The sequence below is a fragment of the Colius striatus genome, chromosome 1 (assembly GCF_028858725.1).
Source record: "Colius striatus isolate bColStr4 chromosome 1, bColStr4.1.hap1, whole genome shotgun sequence".
Classification (NCBI taxonomy): Eukaryota; Metazoa; Chordata; class Aves; order Coliiformes; family Coliidae; genus Colius; species Colius striatus.
In genome coordinates this window covers 31,381,258-31,396,398 of record NC_084759.1, presented here as the reverse complement: position 1 = coordinate 31,396,398, position 15,141 = coordinate 31,381,258, and the positions used below count along the sequence as shown (strand labels likewise).

General features: G+C 44.7%; 1 protein-coding gene across 5 annotated transcripts in view; it reads left to right on the top strand.

Moving 5' to 3' along the window:
* The first annotated feature begins 2,043 nt into the window (after positions 1-2,043).
* AKAP11 (A-kinase anchoring protein 11) overlaps positions 2,044-15,141 on the top strand; it is a 46,185-nt gene continuing 33,087 nt past the window's right edge. For all 5 annotated transcript variants that reach the window (XM_061995093.1, XM_061995107.1, XM_061995100.1 and 2 more), the window contains exons 1-2: positions 2,044-2,154; positions 10,070-10,177. In XM_061995093.1, the coding sequence (XP_061851077.1) occupies positions 10,118-10,177 (60 nt within the window). In that variant the 5' untranslated portion in view covers positions 2,044-2,154; positions 10,070-10,117. The remainder of the gene's footprint in view (positions 2,155-10,069; positions 10,178-15,141) is intronic.

Sequence of the window (15,141 nt, the reverse complement as noted above, 5' to 3'; positions counted from 1 at the left end):
TATGACTGACACCTAAACCAGAATAAAAGCCACAACTTAAGCAAAAACAGAAGCTAGGAAGAAGCAGGAACTATTAAGAAAAGTACTAGAGATCCAGTAATAAAAACGCTCATGTCCTTTTTATAGGGCTCAGGTAATACCCAGAAGAAAATTGCATCTTTATGAGGAGGTCATAAGATCTCTGTTTGTCTGTCTTCCCCTCTGTAAAGTGGTGCAGGTTCCACTTTGAAATCCTCCAGTACTGAAAAAGCTACACCACCAGGATCTTTCTAAGAGTTTTCTTGTTTTGGGTTGTTTTTTTTTTTCCCTTCCCTACCACTTCCCCCTGTATATGAAGTTCTGGATTCTTGTTGAATTCAGCTTTGGGAGCTCTTTCTTTTCTGTCTTCCAAAAGCTTTTGCACCACATGCTGCCTTGTCTGCACTTGTAGTCACAATGGAACTCTGGTCCTGTTGTTCCTCCTCCTGAGCTTCACTTTCATGTGCCTAGTCTCAGAAAGACCTGCCAGGATTCTCTCTTTTGAAGAGGAACAGAGTTGTTAGCTGACAGCATTAGAGTATCCATTGCTTATTTTTCAACAGGCTTCCTCATTTGTATGCTCCTTTTTGTCAGGTTAGTGCCTGAAGGAGCTGCTGCTCAAATGGAGTAATGTTGGAAAGCTACAAGATATGAGTTTCCATACAAACAGAAAGAAATCCCAGGCTGCAACATCACATCTGCTGAAATCATAGAATGGTAGGGGCTGGAAAGGACCTTTAGAGATCATCTAGTCCAACCTCCCTGCAGAAGCAGGTCCACGTAGATGAGGTCGCATAGGAACATGTCCAGGCGGGTCTTGAAGACCTCCAAGGAAAGAGACTACACAACCCTTCTAGGCAGCCTGTGCGAGTGCTCCCTCACTTGAACAGTAAAATAGTCTTTTATTTAAATGGAACTTTTTGTGTTCCAGCTTCATTCCATTACCCCTTGTCCTGCTGCTAGCTACAATAGAAAAATAGGATGCTCCAACCTCTTGACACCCGCAATTCAGACATTTTTAAGTATTAATGAGATCTCCCCGCAGTCTCCTCTTCTCCAGACTAAACAGCCTCAGTTCCCGCAGCCTTTCCTCATAAGGAAGACGCTTCAGTCCCCTGATCATCTTGGTGGCCCTGCGCTGGACTCTCCAGCAGTTCTCCGGTCCTCTTGAGCTGAGGAGCCCAGAAATACACATCTCCTCCATTGCAGCTCATTAGGACTTGAAAATCGGTTGCATGTTTGCTGTGGTAAACAGCACACCCAATGTACAGAGGAATCTGGCATCACTGAGTTGAAAAAGAAGTGTGAAGGGAGTTTAATGCAGGGTTTGAGATATGTCTGTGTCTCTTCTGACTAAGAGCAGGCTCCTGCCTCAAACCCATCTGCGCCATCCAGCTGACTAGATGGCAAGGCTGATAGGAGAGGATTTCACGAGCAAGGTGAAAGCAGGCCTCCAGCCCTGACCTCGCATGCACTCAGCCTCCCCAGGGGCTGGCAAAAGCCGTGTGCACCAGTGCCAACCTCTGCACCACACTGCGCGCAGCAGAGCGGAGCCGAGCCCTGACCGTGCCGACCCTGTCGCGGCTGTGGTGGGTGGGAGCGAGCGGGACTGGCGGAGGGGCTCCCCGGCCGGTGTGCTGCGGGAGGGGTTCGCTCCTGCCTCGCTACGGCCGCTCTGGCAGAGGGGCCTGGGGATAACCGCCAGGACTGTCCCTCTCAGGGCCACGCGGGAGGGAGGGAGGGAGGGAGGCGGGTGCGCCACACTCCTACCCCCGCCACGGCCCCGGCCGGCGCACGCGACCCCTGCGGTGCGCGCCAGCAAGCAGCAGGGGCGGCGCGGCCCCGCCCTCCCGGGGCGGGCTCCGCTTGCAGCCAATGAGGCCCCGCGGCCCCGTGGCGGCCTCCCGCCCCCGGAGGCGCGTGAGGCTGCGTGCGGCGGGGGCAGCGCTGGTGGGAAGCGTCGCGAGAGCGGAGGTGCGCGCCGGGGGCGGGGCGGCCGAGGGGCGCTGCGCTGCGCCGCGGCGGAGACGGCGGCGAGCCGGGGCCGGGCTCGTGGCCGGGCTCGTGGCCGGCGCTGGCTTCGTTGCGTGTGGCGGTGGCATGGCTGCGCGTGCCGGCTGCTGAGGAGTCGGTCAGGTACGGGGCGCTCGCTTTCTCCCTCGCCCCCCGCCCCAGCCAGCCCGCACTATCCTGTTGGTGTAGGGGCTAGGGCCCCGCCGCTAACCGTCCCGCGCAGGGCTGAGGGCTACGCTGAGGGCGGGACGCAGCTTCTCGGCCTGTCAGGCGGGGCTGGCTGCCACAGGTGGCCTCGCTCCCGAGGGGGCGGAGGAGGGGTAGAGCATCCCCCGCCGCCCTTCCCCGCGGGGAGGAGGCGTTGCTAGCGCCTCCCCCGTTGGGCTCCGTGTGGCCCGGGGCCGCTCGCCGCTGCACTGGCCCTGCGGGGCGGCCGCGCCCCCGCCCACACACCTGGGAAGGGAGGGAAGGAGGGCGGGCCGTGGTGGGGGCCACGCCGCGCTGGAAGCCCTTCTAGCTCAGCACGGAGCTGGGGGGAACGTGAGGAGCGTGGGAAGGCAGCACTTTGGCCCCCGGGACCCTCGGAGCGGGGGTGGTCCTCCCAGCATCATCCTCCCTCCCTCCTTCCTTCCTTCCCGGAGAGCCCCGCGGTAGGCGCGGCGGCCTGCGCCGGAGGCCTGCCGGTGGAGTGCTCGGGTGGGGAGTGCGATGTCTTCCACGGCTGGGGCTGTCTGCAGCCTGTGCTGGAGGCTGACTGCTGCTTGTGGTGGTGTGGTTGATGGACGGAGGATACATAAGGTCGCTTTACTTCCTCCGTTTGTTGGCCTGTGGTTTGTGCACCCGGGTTAAATAAGTTCACCTCATTCTCAACATTTCGCTTCCAACAGTATCTCCTCCTCCTCCCTCCCCGAATTCTCGTCCCAATTTCTTTTCTCCGTGAAGGGAGGAGGAGGAGGAATAGGCTCGTTTGCTTTCTTAGCTCTTTTGAGGGGCGCTCTTTAGTACAACTGAAGTGCATTTCTCCGGTTTCCCCCCCAATATCTAATTGGGAGTGGTTGGGGGGAAAGGCTATGAACTGTAAATTCAGTATTACAGCTATCTTATTGGAGGCCTGGACATTGCCAGAGTGAGATAGGGAGGGCAAAACTACAAAGTTTTATTTGTAAAAGATCAGTGATACTAAATGATAACACAATGCACTTAATTTGTCCTTGTTACACTCAGGAAGAGTCTTACGTTGCATTACATTTGCAAGTTTATTTCAGAATTGTAGTTAGTCTTAGTGATAGATACAAACAACAAGTAATTAATTCTTGAGAAATTAAGTGTTTTTAAGTAATGTTGGTCCCATTTGTCATGGGGCATTTCTTAATCAGCAAGCCAAGTGATTTTTGAGGCGTGGTAATTGAATTATGCCATCTTGATTGATGTCATGTAATTTCGTTTTCTTCAGGGATTCTTTAAAATCTAGTGGCAGTTGAAGTGTGGTGGTGGAAAATTATTGAAAAATAATTAAGTAGATTAGATTATGACTTTCTGTTAATTATTTGGTTTGATATATTCTTAAAAAAAACCCCAACAAGCGAACCCAAAAGTACCTCCTAAACAAGATGTTTTCTGGTGACATTTTCTCTAAGGGAAATAAGATCACTTGAGGAAATGATACAGCTTAGAAAATAATGCCCTCCCAACTTAAGTGATTTAGTTGTGTTATGTACAAAATACACAATGCAATGAAGTACAGAAACAGATAATTACACAAACCACAAAATCTAGACTAATGGGTATTTCTGGTACATAGAGTAATGCTTCTTTTTCCCCAGGATGTATTTGAGAAAACAGACTGAGGACTTGCGAGGTGGTAGGGAATGATGATTTTTTGAGATGGACTTGAAATTGGTGAAGTTTGATATTCCTGTCATGCTTCTATGTGAGAAAAATCCAATCTAAAACAATTAGAAATGAGAAAAAGAAGATCCAACCTTTCATAACTGTTTTTAATGCTGACCAACAATGATATATTTCACACACACCCTTAACCCCCCTCCTCCTCTCGCTTGTTTCTTAGTGTGGATGCGACTGTGGTCAAGACAGCTTGCTATTTTATAAATGGACTTTTTTCAAGACTGCCAACCCAATTAGTGAAAGTGGTAAATCATTAGAAATGAGAAATAGAGAAGGAGCCATTAAACTATTCTGCCTGCTTTTGGGCTTAATTTGTTTTTCAACAGAAATTGTTTTACACAGATTATAAAAGGATGCATGTTGGGCTTTTTTGTTAAGGTGTTTTTAAATTTCGTATTTGAAATGAATTTTTCAAAGCTCAATATTTCATTAAACCTGAGTTTTGCAAATCATCAGCAAAGTTCTTTTGGCTGCTCTGGGCCATTGTGCAGAAGACAAATATTAAGAGAAGATGTCTTTTCTATTTTTTTTCAGTGCTACAGCAAAAAAATACTGATTTAGAACGTAATTGTAGATGTAGTGTTGTCATTGTCTATAATATTTTATTGGAAATTTAATTTAATAGGAACATATTACATACAGTTTGAATTTATTGCCCATATCGTTCAAATTCATCATATCCTTGTGTGCCTTGTAACTTAGGAGTGTACATGTACATACATGCCCCTGTGGTCATTTTAGAGGTTTACAAAACACATTTGCACTTCACAGAAGCAAGATACGTTTTCTTCCATTCTGTCACCTAATGACTCTGACTGGACCCTGACTTTTAATAAATTTAGGCATAGGATAAATTCATACACAGATCAAATCCATGTCAAAATTCATGTTATATTGCCCTAAGCTCCCTGGAGCCTTCTCCAGGGTGAACAACCTCAGCTCCCTCAGCCTGTATTAGTAGGAGAGGCTCTCTAGCCCTCTGACCATTTTCCTGTCCCTCCTTTGGACGTGCGCCAACAGCTTCAAATCTCCCCTGTGCTGCAGACCCCAGAGGTGGATGCAGTACTTGCAAGTGGAGTCTCATCAGCACGGAGCAAAGGGACAGAATGTCCTCCTTTAATGTGCTGGTCGCGCTGCTTTGGATGCAGCCCAGGATAGGGTTGACTTTCTGGACTGTGTGCACATGTTGATGGCTCATGTCCAGCCTTTCACACACCAAGCACACCTCAACAGGGCCAACAACTCACCAGCTCTCCATCCCTTTGTCCCCCAGCCTGTATTGATTCAGGAGTTTTCCCGACCCAGGTGCAGGACCTTGCACTTGGTCATGTTGAACCTCATGAGGTTCACGTAGCCCCACTTTTTGAGCTTGTCCAGGTCCTTCTCTCTTGGGCATCAGCCACACCACTCAGCTTGGTGCTGTTTGGAAACTTGCTGAGGGCATGCTTGATCCTACTGTGTTATGTCCTCGATTAAGGTGTTAAACTAGTCATGATATGGACCTGAGGGACGCCACTTGTCACTGATATCTATCCAGATATTCATTGAGCTATTCACCAGTACCCTCTGGATGTGACCATCTGACCAATTCCTCATCCACTGAACATTCCACCCATTGAGTCCATATCTCTCCAATATATAGAGAAAGATGTCATCAGGGACCTTGTGAAAGGCTTGTGAAAGTACTGATAGACATCATCCATAGCTCTTCCCTTGTCCACTGATATAGTCACTCCATAACAGTAGGTTATGGACCTCCAGATTGATCAGACAGGCCCTTGGTGAAGTCATGCTGGCTGTCCTGAGTCACCTCCCTGTCCTCCATGTGCCTTGGCATGGCCTGTTGCTCCTGTTTGTTACTCATGCTGCACATGTTTAAGGTGATCAAACTTGCTATAAAGGTAAAGATGGTTAAAGTTAGTGTGGGTATTTATCAGTTACTTGCACAGCCAATTTTTTTCTCTTTTTTTCTTTTTGGGTGTCTACTGATAGTTATTTGGTAACAGGAAAGTCCTTTTCCTCTTGCATCTGGTATTCTTGCCGTTCCTTCTTATTTTGGGTTTACAGTAGGAAGAAGTTATATTCAATAATCAAGTACTATATGTAGAAGTAGAAATAATTCTAAATGGTGGATGTTGTTTGCAGCAGAAAGGAACTATTCCCGGACTGTTGTGTTTGTCACTGCTTTCACATCCTCTCCAGTTAGTTATAAAGTTTGGGTACTTCTCAGGTGATTGGACCACTGTTGTTTTGAAAATGAATAATGATTTTGTGTACTAAAAAGAACACGTTGAGGTTTTGTTGCTATGTTGGAGAAGTCGATTTCTCCAACATGGATGGTGGAGAGCTGAGATGCTATAGGTGGTGGGGAGAACCAGTATAATTCAATTATGAAAGGATAGGATTCAGAGAAGACAAAATAGTTACATGGTTATGTTGATAAACCAGTACAGTTTCTGTTCAGCATCTTGCAGAGTCTTTGTACTGTGATGTACAAGATCATTGGTTTCATGAGATGGGTGATGCTGCAGGTGGCTGTGTAACTCTCTCCAGAGTTTACCAGCTGGTACTACAGGAAAACAATTAACCCACTGCCTGAAGACAGTATAACTGTAGACTACTGTACCTGAGTACTCTGGGACACAGCATGATTATAGTGTCCATGATTTTACTGTGCTGGGCTTTGTTGAAATTGCTGCAAGGAGGGATCAGTCCAAAAATGTAGAGCTCAAGTAGTTGCCTTGACCCTGTGTGAGAAACTAGCTCTTCCCGTAGATGGCTGTTAGGACAAGGATGCATTTCCCTGATAGGATTAGATGAACAGACTGGATTAGCCAGTTAAGACAGACTGGTAGGGACTACTGAGATGAATTTATTTTTCCTGCTTGTCATTGTTAAAGACTTTTTTTAAAAAAACCCCACGAGTCTCAACAGAGGCATCATCATGTTTTTTAGTCTTCCATCCACAGAAGTTTACAGAAATCTGCTGGGACAACTCAGGGAGAAAGCAAACATCTATGAGGGGTGGAAAAAGGCTCTATTTTCTTGGGAAGACTACAGGAACATTGCCAGAGCATGCAGAGGTGCAACCAGGAAGACTAAATTAAACCAGACCAAGAAAGTAAAGGAAAATAAGGGCTTTTTTTCAGATATATCAGCAGCAAAAAGATGATGAGAGGGAATGTGGGCCCACTGCTGAACACAGAGGGTGCCCTGGTAACAGAGGACACAGAGAAGGCTGAAATACTGAATGCTACTTTGCTTCAGTCTTTACAGCCAAGGTCAGCCCTTGGGAAGCCCAGTCCAGCAAGGGTAGCAGAATGGTCTGGACAACAGAGGACTTTCCTTGGTGGATGAGCAAGAAGTGAAAGACTTGTTGGGCGAACTTAATGCTCATAAGTTAATGTGACCTGATGAGATGCATCCAAGAATTCTGAGGGAGCTGACTGATGTGGTTGCTAAACTGCTCTCTGTCATTTTTGAACAATCATGGAGGACAGGTGAGGTGCCTGAGGAATGGAAAAAGGCCAATGTCACATCAGTCTTCAAAAGGGGCAAGAAGGATGACTTGGGGAACTACAGGCCAGTCAGCCTCACCTCTATCCTTGGAAAGGTGATGGAACAACTCATCCTGAATGTTATCACTGAACATATGAAGGAAAAGATGGTTATCAGGGAGAAGCAACATGGATTCACCAAGGGGAAATCCTGTTTGACCAACCTGATAGCCTTCTATGAGGGCATAACCGGCTGGCGAGATGAGGGGAGAGCAGAGGATGTCATCTACCTTGACTTCAGCAAGGCTTTTGACACTGTCTCCCACAACATCCTCATCAAAAAGATCAGGCAGTGTGGCTTGGATGAGTGGATGGTGAGGTGGATTGAGAACTGACTGAATGACAGAGCCCAGAGGGTGGGGATCAATGGCACAGAACCAAGCTGGAGGCCTGTGACCAGTGGAGTTCCACAGGGTTCGGTTCTGGGGCCAGTCTTGTTCAACATCTTCATCAACAACCTGGATGAGGGGACAGAGTGTACCCTCAGCAAGTTGGCTGATGACACCAAACTGGGAGGACTGGCTGATTCCCCAGAAGGCTGTGCTGCCATTCAGTGGGATCTCGACCAGCTTGAGAGTTGGACAGAGAGGAACCTCATGAGGTTCAACAAGGACCAGTGCAGAGTCCTGAACCTGGGGAAGAACAATCCCATGCACCAGTACAGACTGGGGATTGATCTGCTGGAGAGCAGCTCTGCAGAAAGAGACCTGGGAATCCTGGTTGATAATAAACTGAACATGTGCCAGCAATATGCCCTCGTGGCCAAGAAGGCCAATGGCATGCTGGGATGCATCCAGAAGAGTGTGACCAGCAGGTCAAGGGAGGTTCTGCACCCTGTCTACTCTGCCCTGGTGAGGCCTCATCTGGAGTACCGTGTCCAGTTCTAGGCTGCTCAGCCCAAGAGGGACAGGGAACTGCTGGAGAGAGTCCAGCGCAGGGCCACCAAGATGATCAGGGGACTGGAACATCTTTTATAGGAAGAAAGGCTGTGGGAACTGGGGCTGTTTAGTCTGGTTGAGACTGAGGGGGGATCTCATTAACATTTACAAATATTTAATTGTTGGTTGTCAGGAGGTTGAGGCATCCCTTTGTTTTCTATAGTAGCTAGCAACAGGACAAGGAGTAATGGGATGAAGCTGGAACACAAAAAGTTCCACTTAAGAAAAAACTATTTCACTGTGAGGGTGGTGGAGCAGTGGCACAGGCTGCCCAGAGGGGTTGTGGAGTCTCCCTTCTTGGAGGTCTTCAAGACCTGCCTGTACATGTTCCTATGTGACCTGATCTAGGTGACCCTGCTTCTGCAGGGGGGTTGGACTAGATGATCTCTAAAGGTCCCTTCCAACCCCCATTCTGTGATTCTATGATTTGAGCTTTTTATTTGTATTTGTAATATTTATTTATAATCTAACATGCAGCTAGCTTCTTCACATCGTCGTCTTAATTTTCTGAACTTCAGATATCCAATTAGGATAGATATTGTGCTTCAGAGACTAAAATTTTGCAGCTTATTTACCTATTATTTACTTTTAATTAAGAATCTGGCAAGTTCATCTTTAGAAAAAGTAAAACAGATCAAGAAAACTGATCGTTCAAAGCAGGTACATACTCTCATATCTTGATGTTTGTTTATTAATTTGCAGTCATTTTACATGCATTTGATCCTTACCTGATTTATTTTGAGTGATCTAGGAGTCTTTTTTCCTGGCCAAATTGTGTGACCACGGGAAGAGATGAAGTATTGAAACTTCTGTAGGACTTAAAAGCCCAGAATGTGCTTTCTGTCTTTACTAATACCCTATATTTATGGCCTTGTTTTGGGAATGTGGAGATGAATGAAACTAGATTATTCTGTTTCTTTGTATTGCTGCTGAGTAAAAAGGAGAAACTTGAAAATCTTGTCTTGATTTCATTCCTTGTTGTTTTGTTCTTGTTGTTAGAATTAGACTTGAGCTTAATAAGGGTACCTGACTTGAGCAGAAACTCTTGACCTACTTTGGTGAAGTAATAATGGTAGTATTTGGTCCCCTGTATTTGGCCAGCAGGCAGGACTGCCCAGAGCAGTGCCAAAGAACAAGATTGTTGCTACATGTCAGCCTAAACAGGAGTCATTTGGGTTTTCTGTAGGACTTAGAGTTAATAGAAATAAATAGCCGGTTGGTTGAGTGAATAGGTAGTACATTTTCCTCCTGGGATTGTGGGGAGAGTAGTTCCCATACTTTGTATGGTACAGGAATCTGCTGGGGAACTTCACCAGAGTATCAGTGATAATAAAATAATATTGTATGTAATGATGTCATGTCCCCTGCCAATGCAGCCTTCAAATCTAGTTAAAGAGAAATGTTGGAACTAACTCTAAGGTGTGTGTTTTACATTTCATTTGTTGTTTTAAAAATCGTTAAGGCAGTACATTTTTTAAATGCAATGGTCAGTATGGATGGTGTGCTGTTTAGTCTCAGTTTTAAAGTGCTTTCTAATTGTGTTTATTGGTTCTTGTTTTGTCTACTTGTGTTATCAAAATCTAAACAAACTTAATAAGGAAACATAATATGATAATCAAGTATAAATGTTTTTTGTAGGTATTTTTGAGCTGACTTCTTTCATTGAATACTAAGAGTGGTAAAATCATGGATATGTACACCAGGGCTCAGAGCAGTCGACTGAAACCAAGAATGTCTGTGAAAAAGGTAATTATGTCTTAAAGAAAAATATTTCATAGCTTTTTGATCTTTATTGCAACAGTCTAATAATGAACCAAGTGAATTGCTAGGTTTGGTTGGGGATTTTTTTGGGGTTTTTTTTTTCTTTATGGTTTAATTAAGTTGTCTGACGTTTCAGGGAGGTAAAGAAACTGCCATTGCTTGATGATTTGGCATATTCAATGTAGTTGAACTGGGAGACGGAATAATTTAAGGAAGGGGTGCGTGCTTTAGCTTTTTGTTTTCACCTTGTGTTTTAAGGGCATGTAATGAAATCATGATGTATTTATTTACTAAGACTTGCCTTGTTTATCAGAGTATAACTTATTTTGAGCACAGATTTTTTTTTAAAGTTTATGCATTAGAATATAAATATGTAGTGTTCATTAAACTTCTCTATGGAGTCTGTGTTAGGGCTTATTATAATATCATTGTCTTTATATCTTTGTTCCTTGACTGGCTTATCTTTCTGTTTACATGAACTTCTGGGTAGTGCTTTGGTGAAAAAAAAGACATGTGTGACACTTAGGAAAGATATTAGTGTTGTAGATGTTTTTAACACTATCTATCCTCCTAAACTTTATCACTTTAGCTTAGAGAACATAAACATTCTTCTTCAAATTTTCTTGCAACTTCAATGAGTATTTACTCAAATGAAAGTTGGAGTTTATCCTGAAGGAATAAATGTGTTTATCCAATCATATTTCTCAAAGTTGTTGAATACAGATGAATGTTTTTCTACATCTTTCCTGGCTACTGATAAATTCTTTACTTGAAAGTATATGCAATGCTTAAGAGGAGAAACTGAACAAGGAAGTATCTTGTCACATGAAAATTGCATTGTTTTATTCCATAAACAGACTTCATTAAATAAATGATATCTGTGAAATAGGTCCTGTAGAAACTGCTTGAAGGCAAAGGTAAACATTAGGGGACTGCCAGGCAGGTAATCAGTTGAATCATGTGGAGTGTTACCTGCCATACAATAATCAGGTTGTAATTATGAGTGATAATCTTTCACTTTAGGACACACAATATAAAAAATTGGTTTTGTAAGAAGTCTCCAGCTTAACTAGAGTTCTTAAACTACAGTGAAAATCATTTTACATTCTTAACCTGAACATAAACTGTATTTTAGAGGACTTTTTTTGTATGACCTTTGTTTTCCTCTTCAACTTAAAAACCAAACCAAACAAACCAACAAGCCTTTCCCCTGGGTTTTTAGACCCTCGGGTTGCAGAAGCATCTTGCTAATAATAAGTGACCAGTGATTCCTCACTGATGTAATGATTGCCTAAAACACCATCTCAGTGAACTGCTCAGTTAATTGTCATTGAAGGTTCTGGGCTGTGTGGTTCTAGGAATGTGAATTCAGCCCTTCTCGGGTGTCTCACAGCATACTGTGTTTTTGTACAGCCAGACTCCAGTGTTTTGATCCGTAAAAGCATCCTCATTCTTTCTCACAAAGCCAGGCAATAGAGTGGTCAGAATCACACTATGTTTCATCTTGTGTTGATTCACAGCTTGCAGTACTTTCTTGTACTTACCAGGAATTGTTGCAGGCGTAGCTCTTTAAAGTTACTGCCTGGTTATGGTATGCACATTTAAAGCCAAAGTTTCCATTTTTACAAAATTACTTCAAACTATTTAGTACATTTAAATCTTACATGCAATCAGATATAGCTGCTTTGTTACTTAAGAGTGGAGTAAATATGATTCCCCAGCACTGGACTTAATTTCAGTGTGGATTGTGGCATCTTACAGATTTGTGTGGTGTTTCAAATCATAGAATTGTAGAATGGTCTGGATTGGAAGGGACCTCTAGAAATCATGTAGTCCAATCCCCTGCTAAAGCAGGTTCACTTTGGTCAAGTCACACCAGAACGCATCCAAGCAGGCTTTGAAAAACTCCAGAAAAGGAGATTCTACACTCTCCCTGTGGAGCCTGTGCCAGGACTCACTCACCTAAACAGGAAAGTTTTTCCTTATGTTTCAGTGGAACTTTTTGTATTCCGGCTTTTGTCCGTTACCCCTTGTCCTGTCGCTGGAGACAACAGAAAAAAAGTACTGCCTCATTCTCTTGACATTACAAGTACTTGTGTTAATGGGATCCTTCCTGAGTCTTCTGTAGGCTAAACAGCCCCAGACCTTCTCTCATAAGAAAGGTGTTCTACTCCCTTGGTCATCTTTGTAGCCCTCCACTGGACTCTCTCCATAAGTTCTCTGTCTCTTTTTTGCTGGGGAGCCCAGAACTGGCCATAGTACTCCAGATGAAACCTCACCAGGGCAGGGTAGACAGGGAGCAGAACCTCCCTTGACTTACTGGCCACACTCTTCTTGATGCATCCCAGGATGCCATTGGCCTTCTTGGTCATGAGGGCATATTGCTGACTCATGTTCAGTTCATTATCAACCAGGACTCCCAGGTCTCTCTCTGCTGAGCTGCTTTCCAGCAGGTCAATCCCCAGCCCGTACTGGTGCATGGGATTGTTCCTTCCCAGATGCAGGATTCTGCACTTGTCCTTGTTGAACTTCATGAGGTTCCTCTCTGTCCAATTCTCAAGCTGGTCGAGATCCCACTGAATGGCAGCACAGCCTTCTGGGGAATCAGCCAGTCCTCCCAGGTTGGTGTCATCAGCCAACTTGCTGAGGGTACACTCTGTCCCCTCATCCAGGTTGTTGATGAAGATGTTGAACAAGACTGGCCCCAGAACCAATCCCTGTGGAACTCCACTGGCCACAGGCCTCCAGCTTGGTTCTGTGCCATTGATCCCCACCCTCTGGGCTCTGTCATTCAGTCAGTTCTCAATCCACCTCACCACCCACTCATCCAAGCCACACTGTCTGAGCGTTCTGATGAAGATGTTATGGGAGACAGTGTCAAAAGCCTTGCTGAAGTCAAGGTAGGTGACATCTGCTGCTCTCCCCTCATCTCGCCAGCCGGTTATGCCCTCATAGAAGGCTATCAGGTTGGTCAAACAGGATTTCCCCTTGGTGAGTCCATGTTGCTTCCTCCTGATAACTATCTTTTCCTTCGTATGTTCAGTGATAACATTCAGGATGAGTTGTTCCATCACCTTTCCAGGGATGGAGGTGATGCTGATTGGCCTGTAGTTTCCCAGGTTCACCTTTTTGCCCATTTAGGAGCAACAATGGCCTTTTTCCAGTCCTCAGGCAACCCACCTGTGCTCCACAATTGTTCAAAAATGGAGAGCAGCTTAGCCATGTTGGAGAGCAGTTGTTTAAAATAGTTTGAGACCAATTTAGTATAGAATTTCTTCCAATGTACTGTGGAGAATCCATAGATAATGACTTCTTGATTTGAAGCCCACAAAGGGGACAATGCAAGACTTTGAATTGGTCATTTGAGAGAGAGGCATAATAGCAATTTTCAGTGTTCAGGTCTGTCTTGCTCTGTGCACATTTGAGAGTATTTTTGTTTTTTCCCTAGCTTGACTAAGTTTAAAATCTGTACTTGCTATTGAAATAGGATTGCTTATGAAACATGTGACTTCCAAATTTCTGTGCAGAAGTACCCAGACCTAGCAAGTAGAGCTTTATAGATGCCTTGGTGGTTTTTTTTTTTTCATTAACATAGCATAGATTCATAGTATGGTAGGGGTTGGAAGGGACCTCCAGACATCATCCAGTCCAACCTCCCTGCAGAAGCAGGTCATGTAGATGAGGTTGCACAGGAACACGTCCAGGCAGGTCTTGAATACCTCCAAGGAAGGAGACTCCACAACCCTGGGCAGCCTGTGCCACTGCTCCCTCACCCTCACAGTGAAATAGTTTTTTTCTTACATTTAATTGGAACTTTTTGTGTTCCAGCTTCATCCCATTACCCCTTGTCCTGTTGCTAGCTACTATGGAAAAAAGGGATGTCTCAACCTCCTGACACCCACCATTTAGATATTTGTAACTGTTAATAAGATCTCCCCTCAGTCTCCTCCAGACTAAACAGCCCCAGTTCCTGCAGCCTTTCTTCATGTGAAAGATGTTCCATTCCCCTTATCATCTTGGTGGCCCTGTGCTGGACTCTCTCCAGAAGTTCTCTGTCTCTCTTGAGCTGAGGAGCCCAGAACTGGACACAGGATTCCAGATGAGACATCACCAGGGCACGGTAGAGGGAGAGAAAAGCAGTTGTACTATTTAGAAAAACAAGTTGCATCCTTTTCTTGAAGATGACTTTTGTCCTTCCCTAAACAGAGCTGATAGATAGCCTTTGGGAACTTGTTGGTTTTCAGTTCGTAATGTGTCTGTCTCCTAGGCTGGGAAAGAACTTACTTTCATTGTCTGTTGGACAGGATTTCTCTGAAATTGAGTCCAGTCCTTTGTTGTCACAAACATAGTTTTGATAAGAGTATGAAAACGTTATTAAACACAGTCTCACAATTAATGAGAAGAGATTAAAAAAACCCAACCTGATGTTTTTAAGACTTTTTGAACCATACTGCTGTAATACCTATTCACAGCAGATTTGTACCTGTCTGTTCATGGATGTCATTATTCTTTGGCTTAAATTTTTTTTTTCTTTCAGTGATGTTCATCCTTCTGATGTTTTTACAGTTGGTGATCTGTCCACTGTTAGCCTTGGTTTTTGGAAACTGTCAACTAAGGTTTTAGTCTGCTTTTATATGAAAGCCTCTGCACTGTGGAGATTATCCTTCCTAGTCCTACTTTCTGCACTTGTTGAGAGTTAATCTTCTTTGTACATGTGGATGATACTGTATGTGTAATGACACAGGATGTCCTTCTCAGTCACTCTGATGTCAGTCCTTTCACTAAACGATGCGTACTAGGGTTTTGGACTTAGGGAAATGGTCTAGTGGTTGATAGGGCTTGGACAAAGGCTGAACTCAATCTTAAAGGTCTCTTTCAGCTGAAACGATTCTAGGATTCTATGGTAGGGTCACATTTGCTATTTCCAGTTCAGTATCATTGCTATGCCA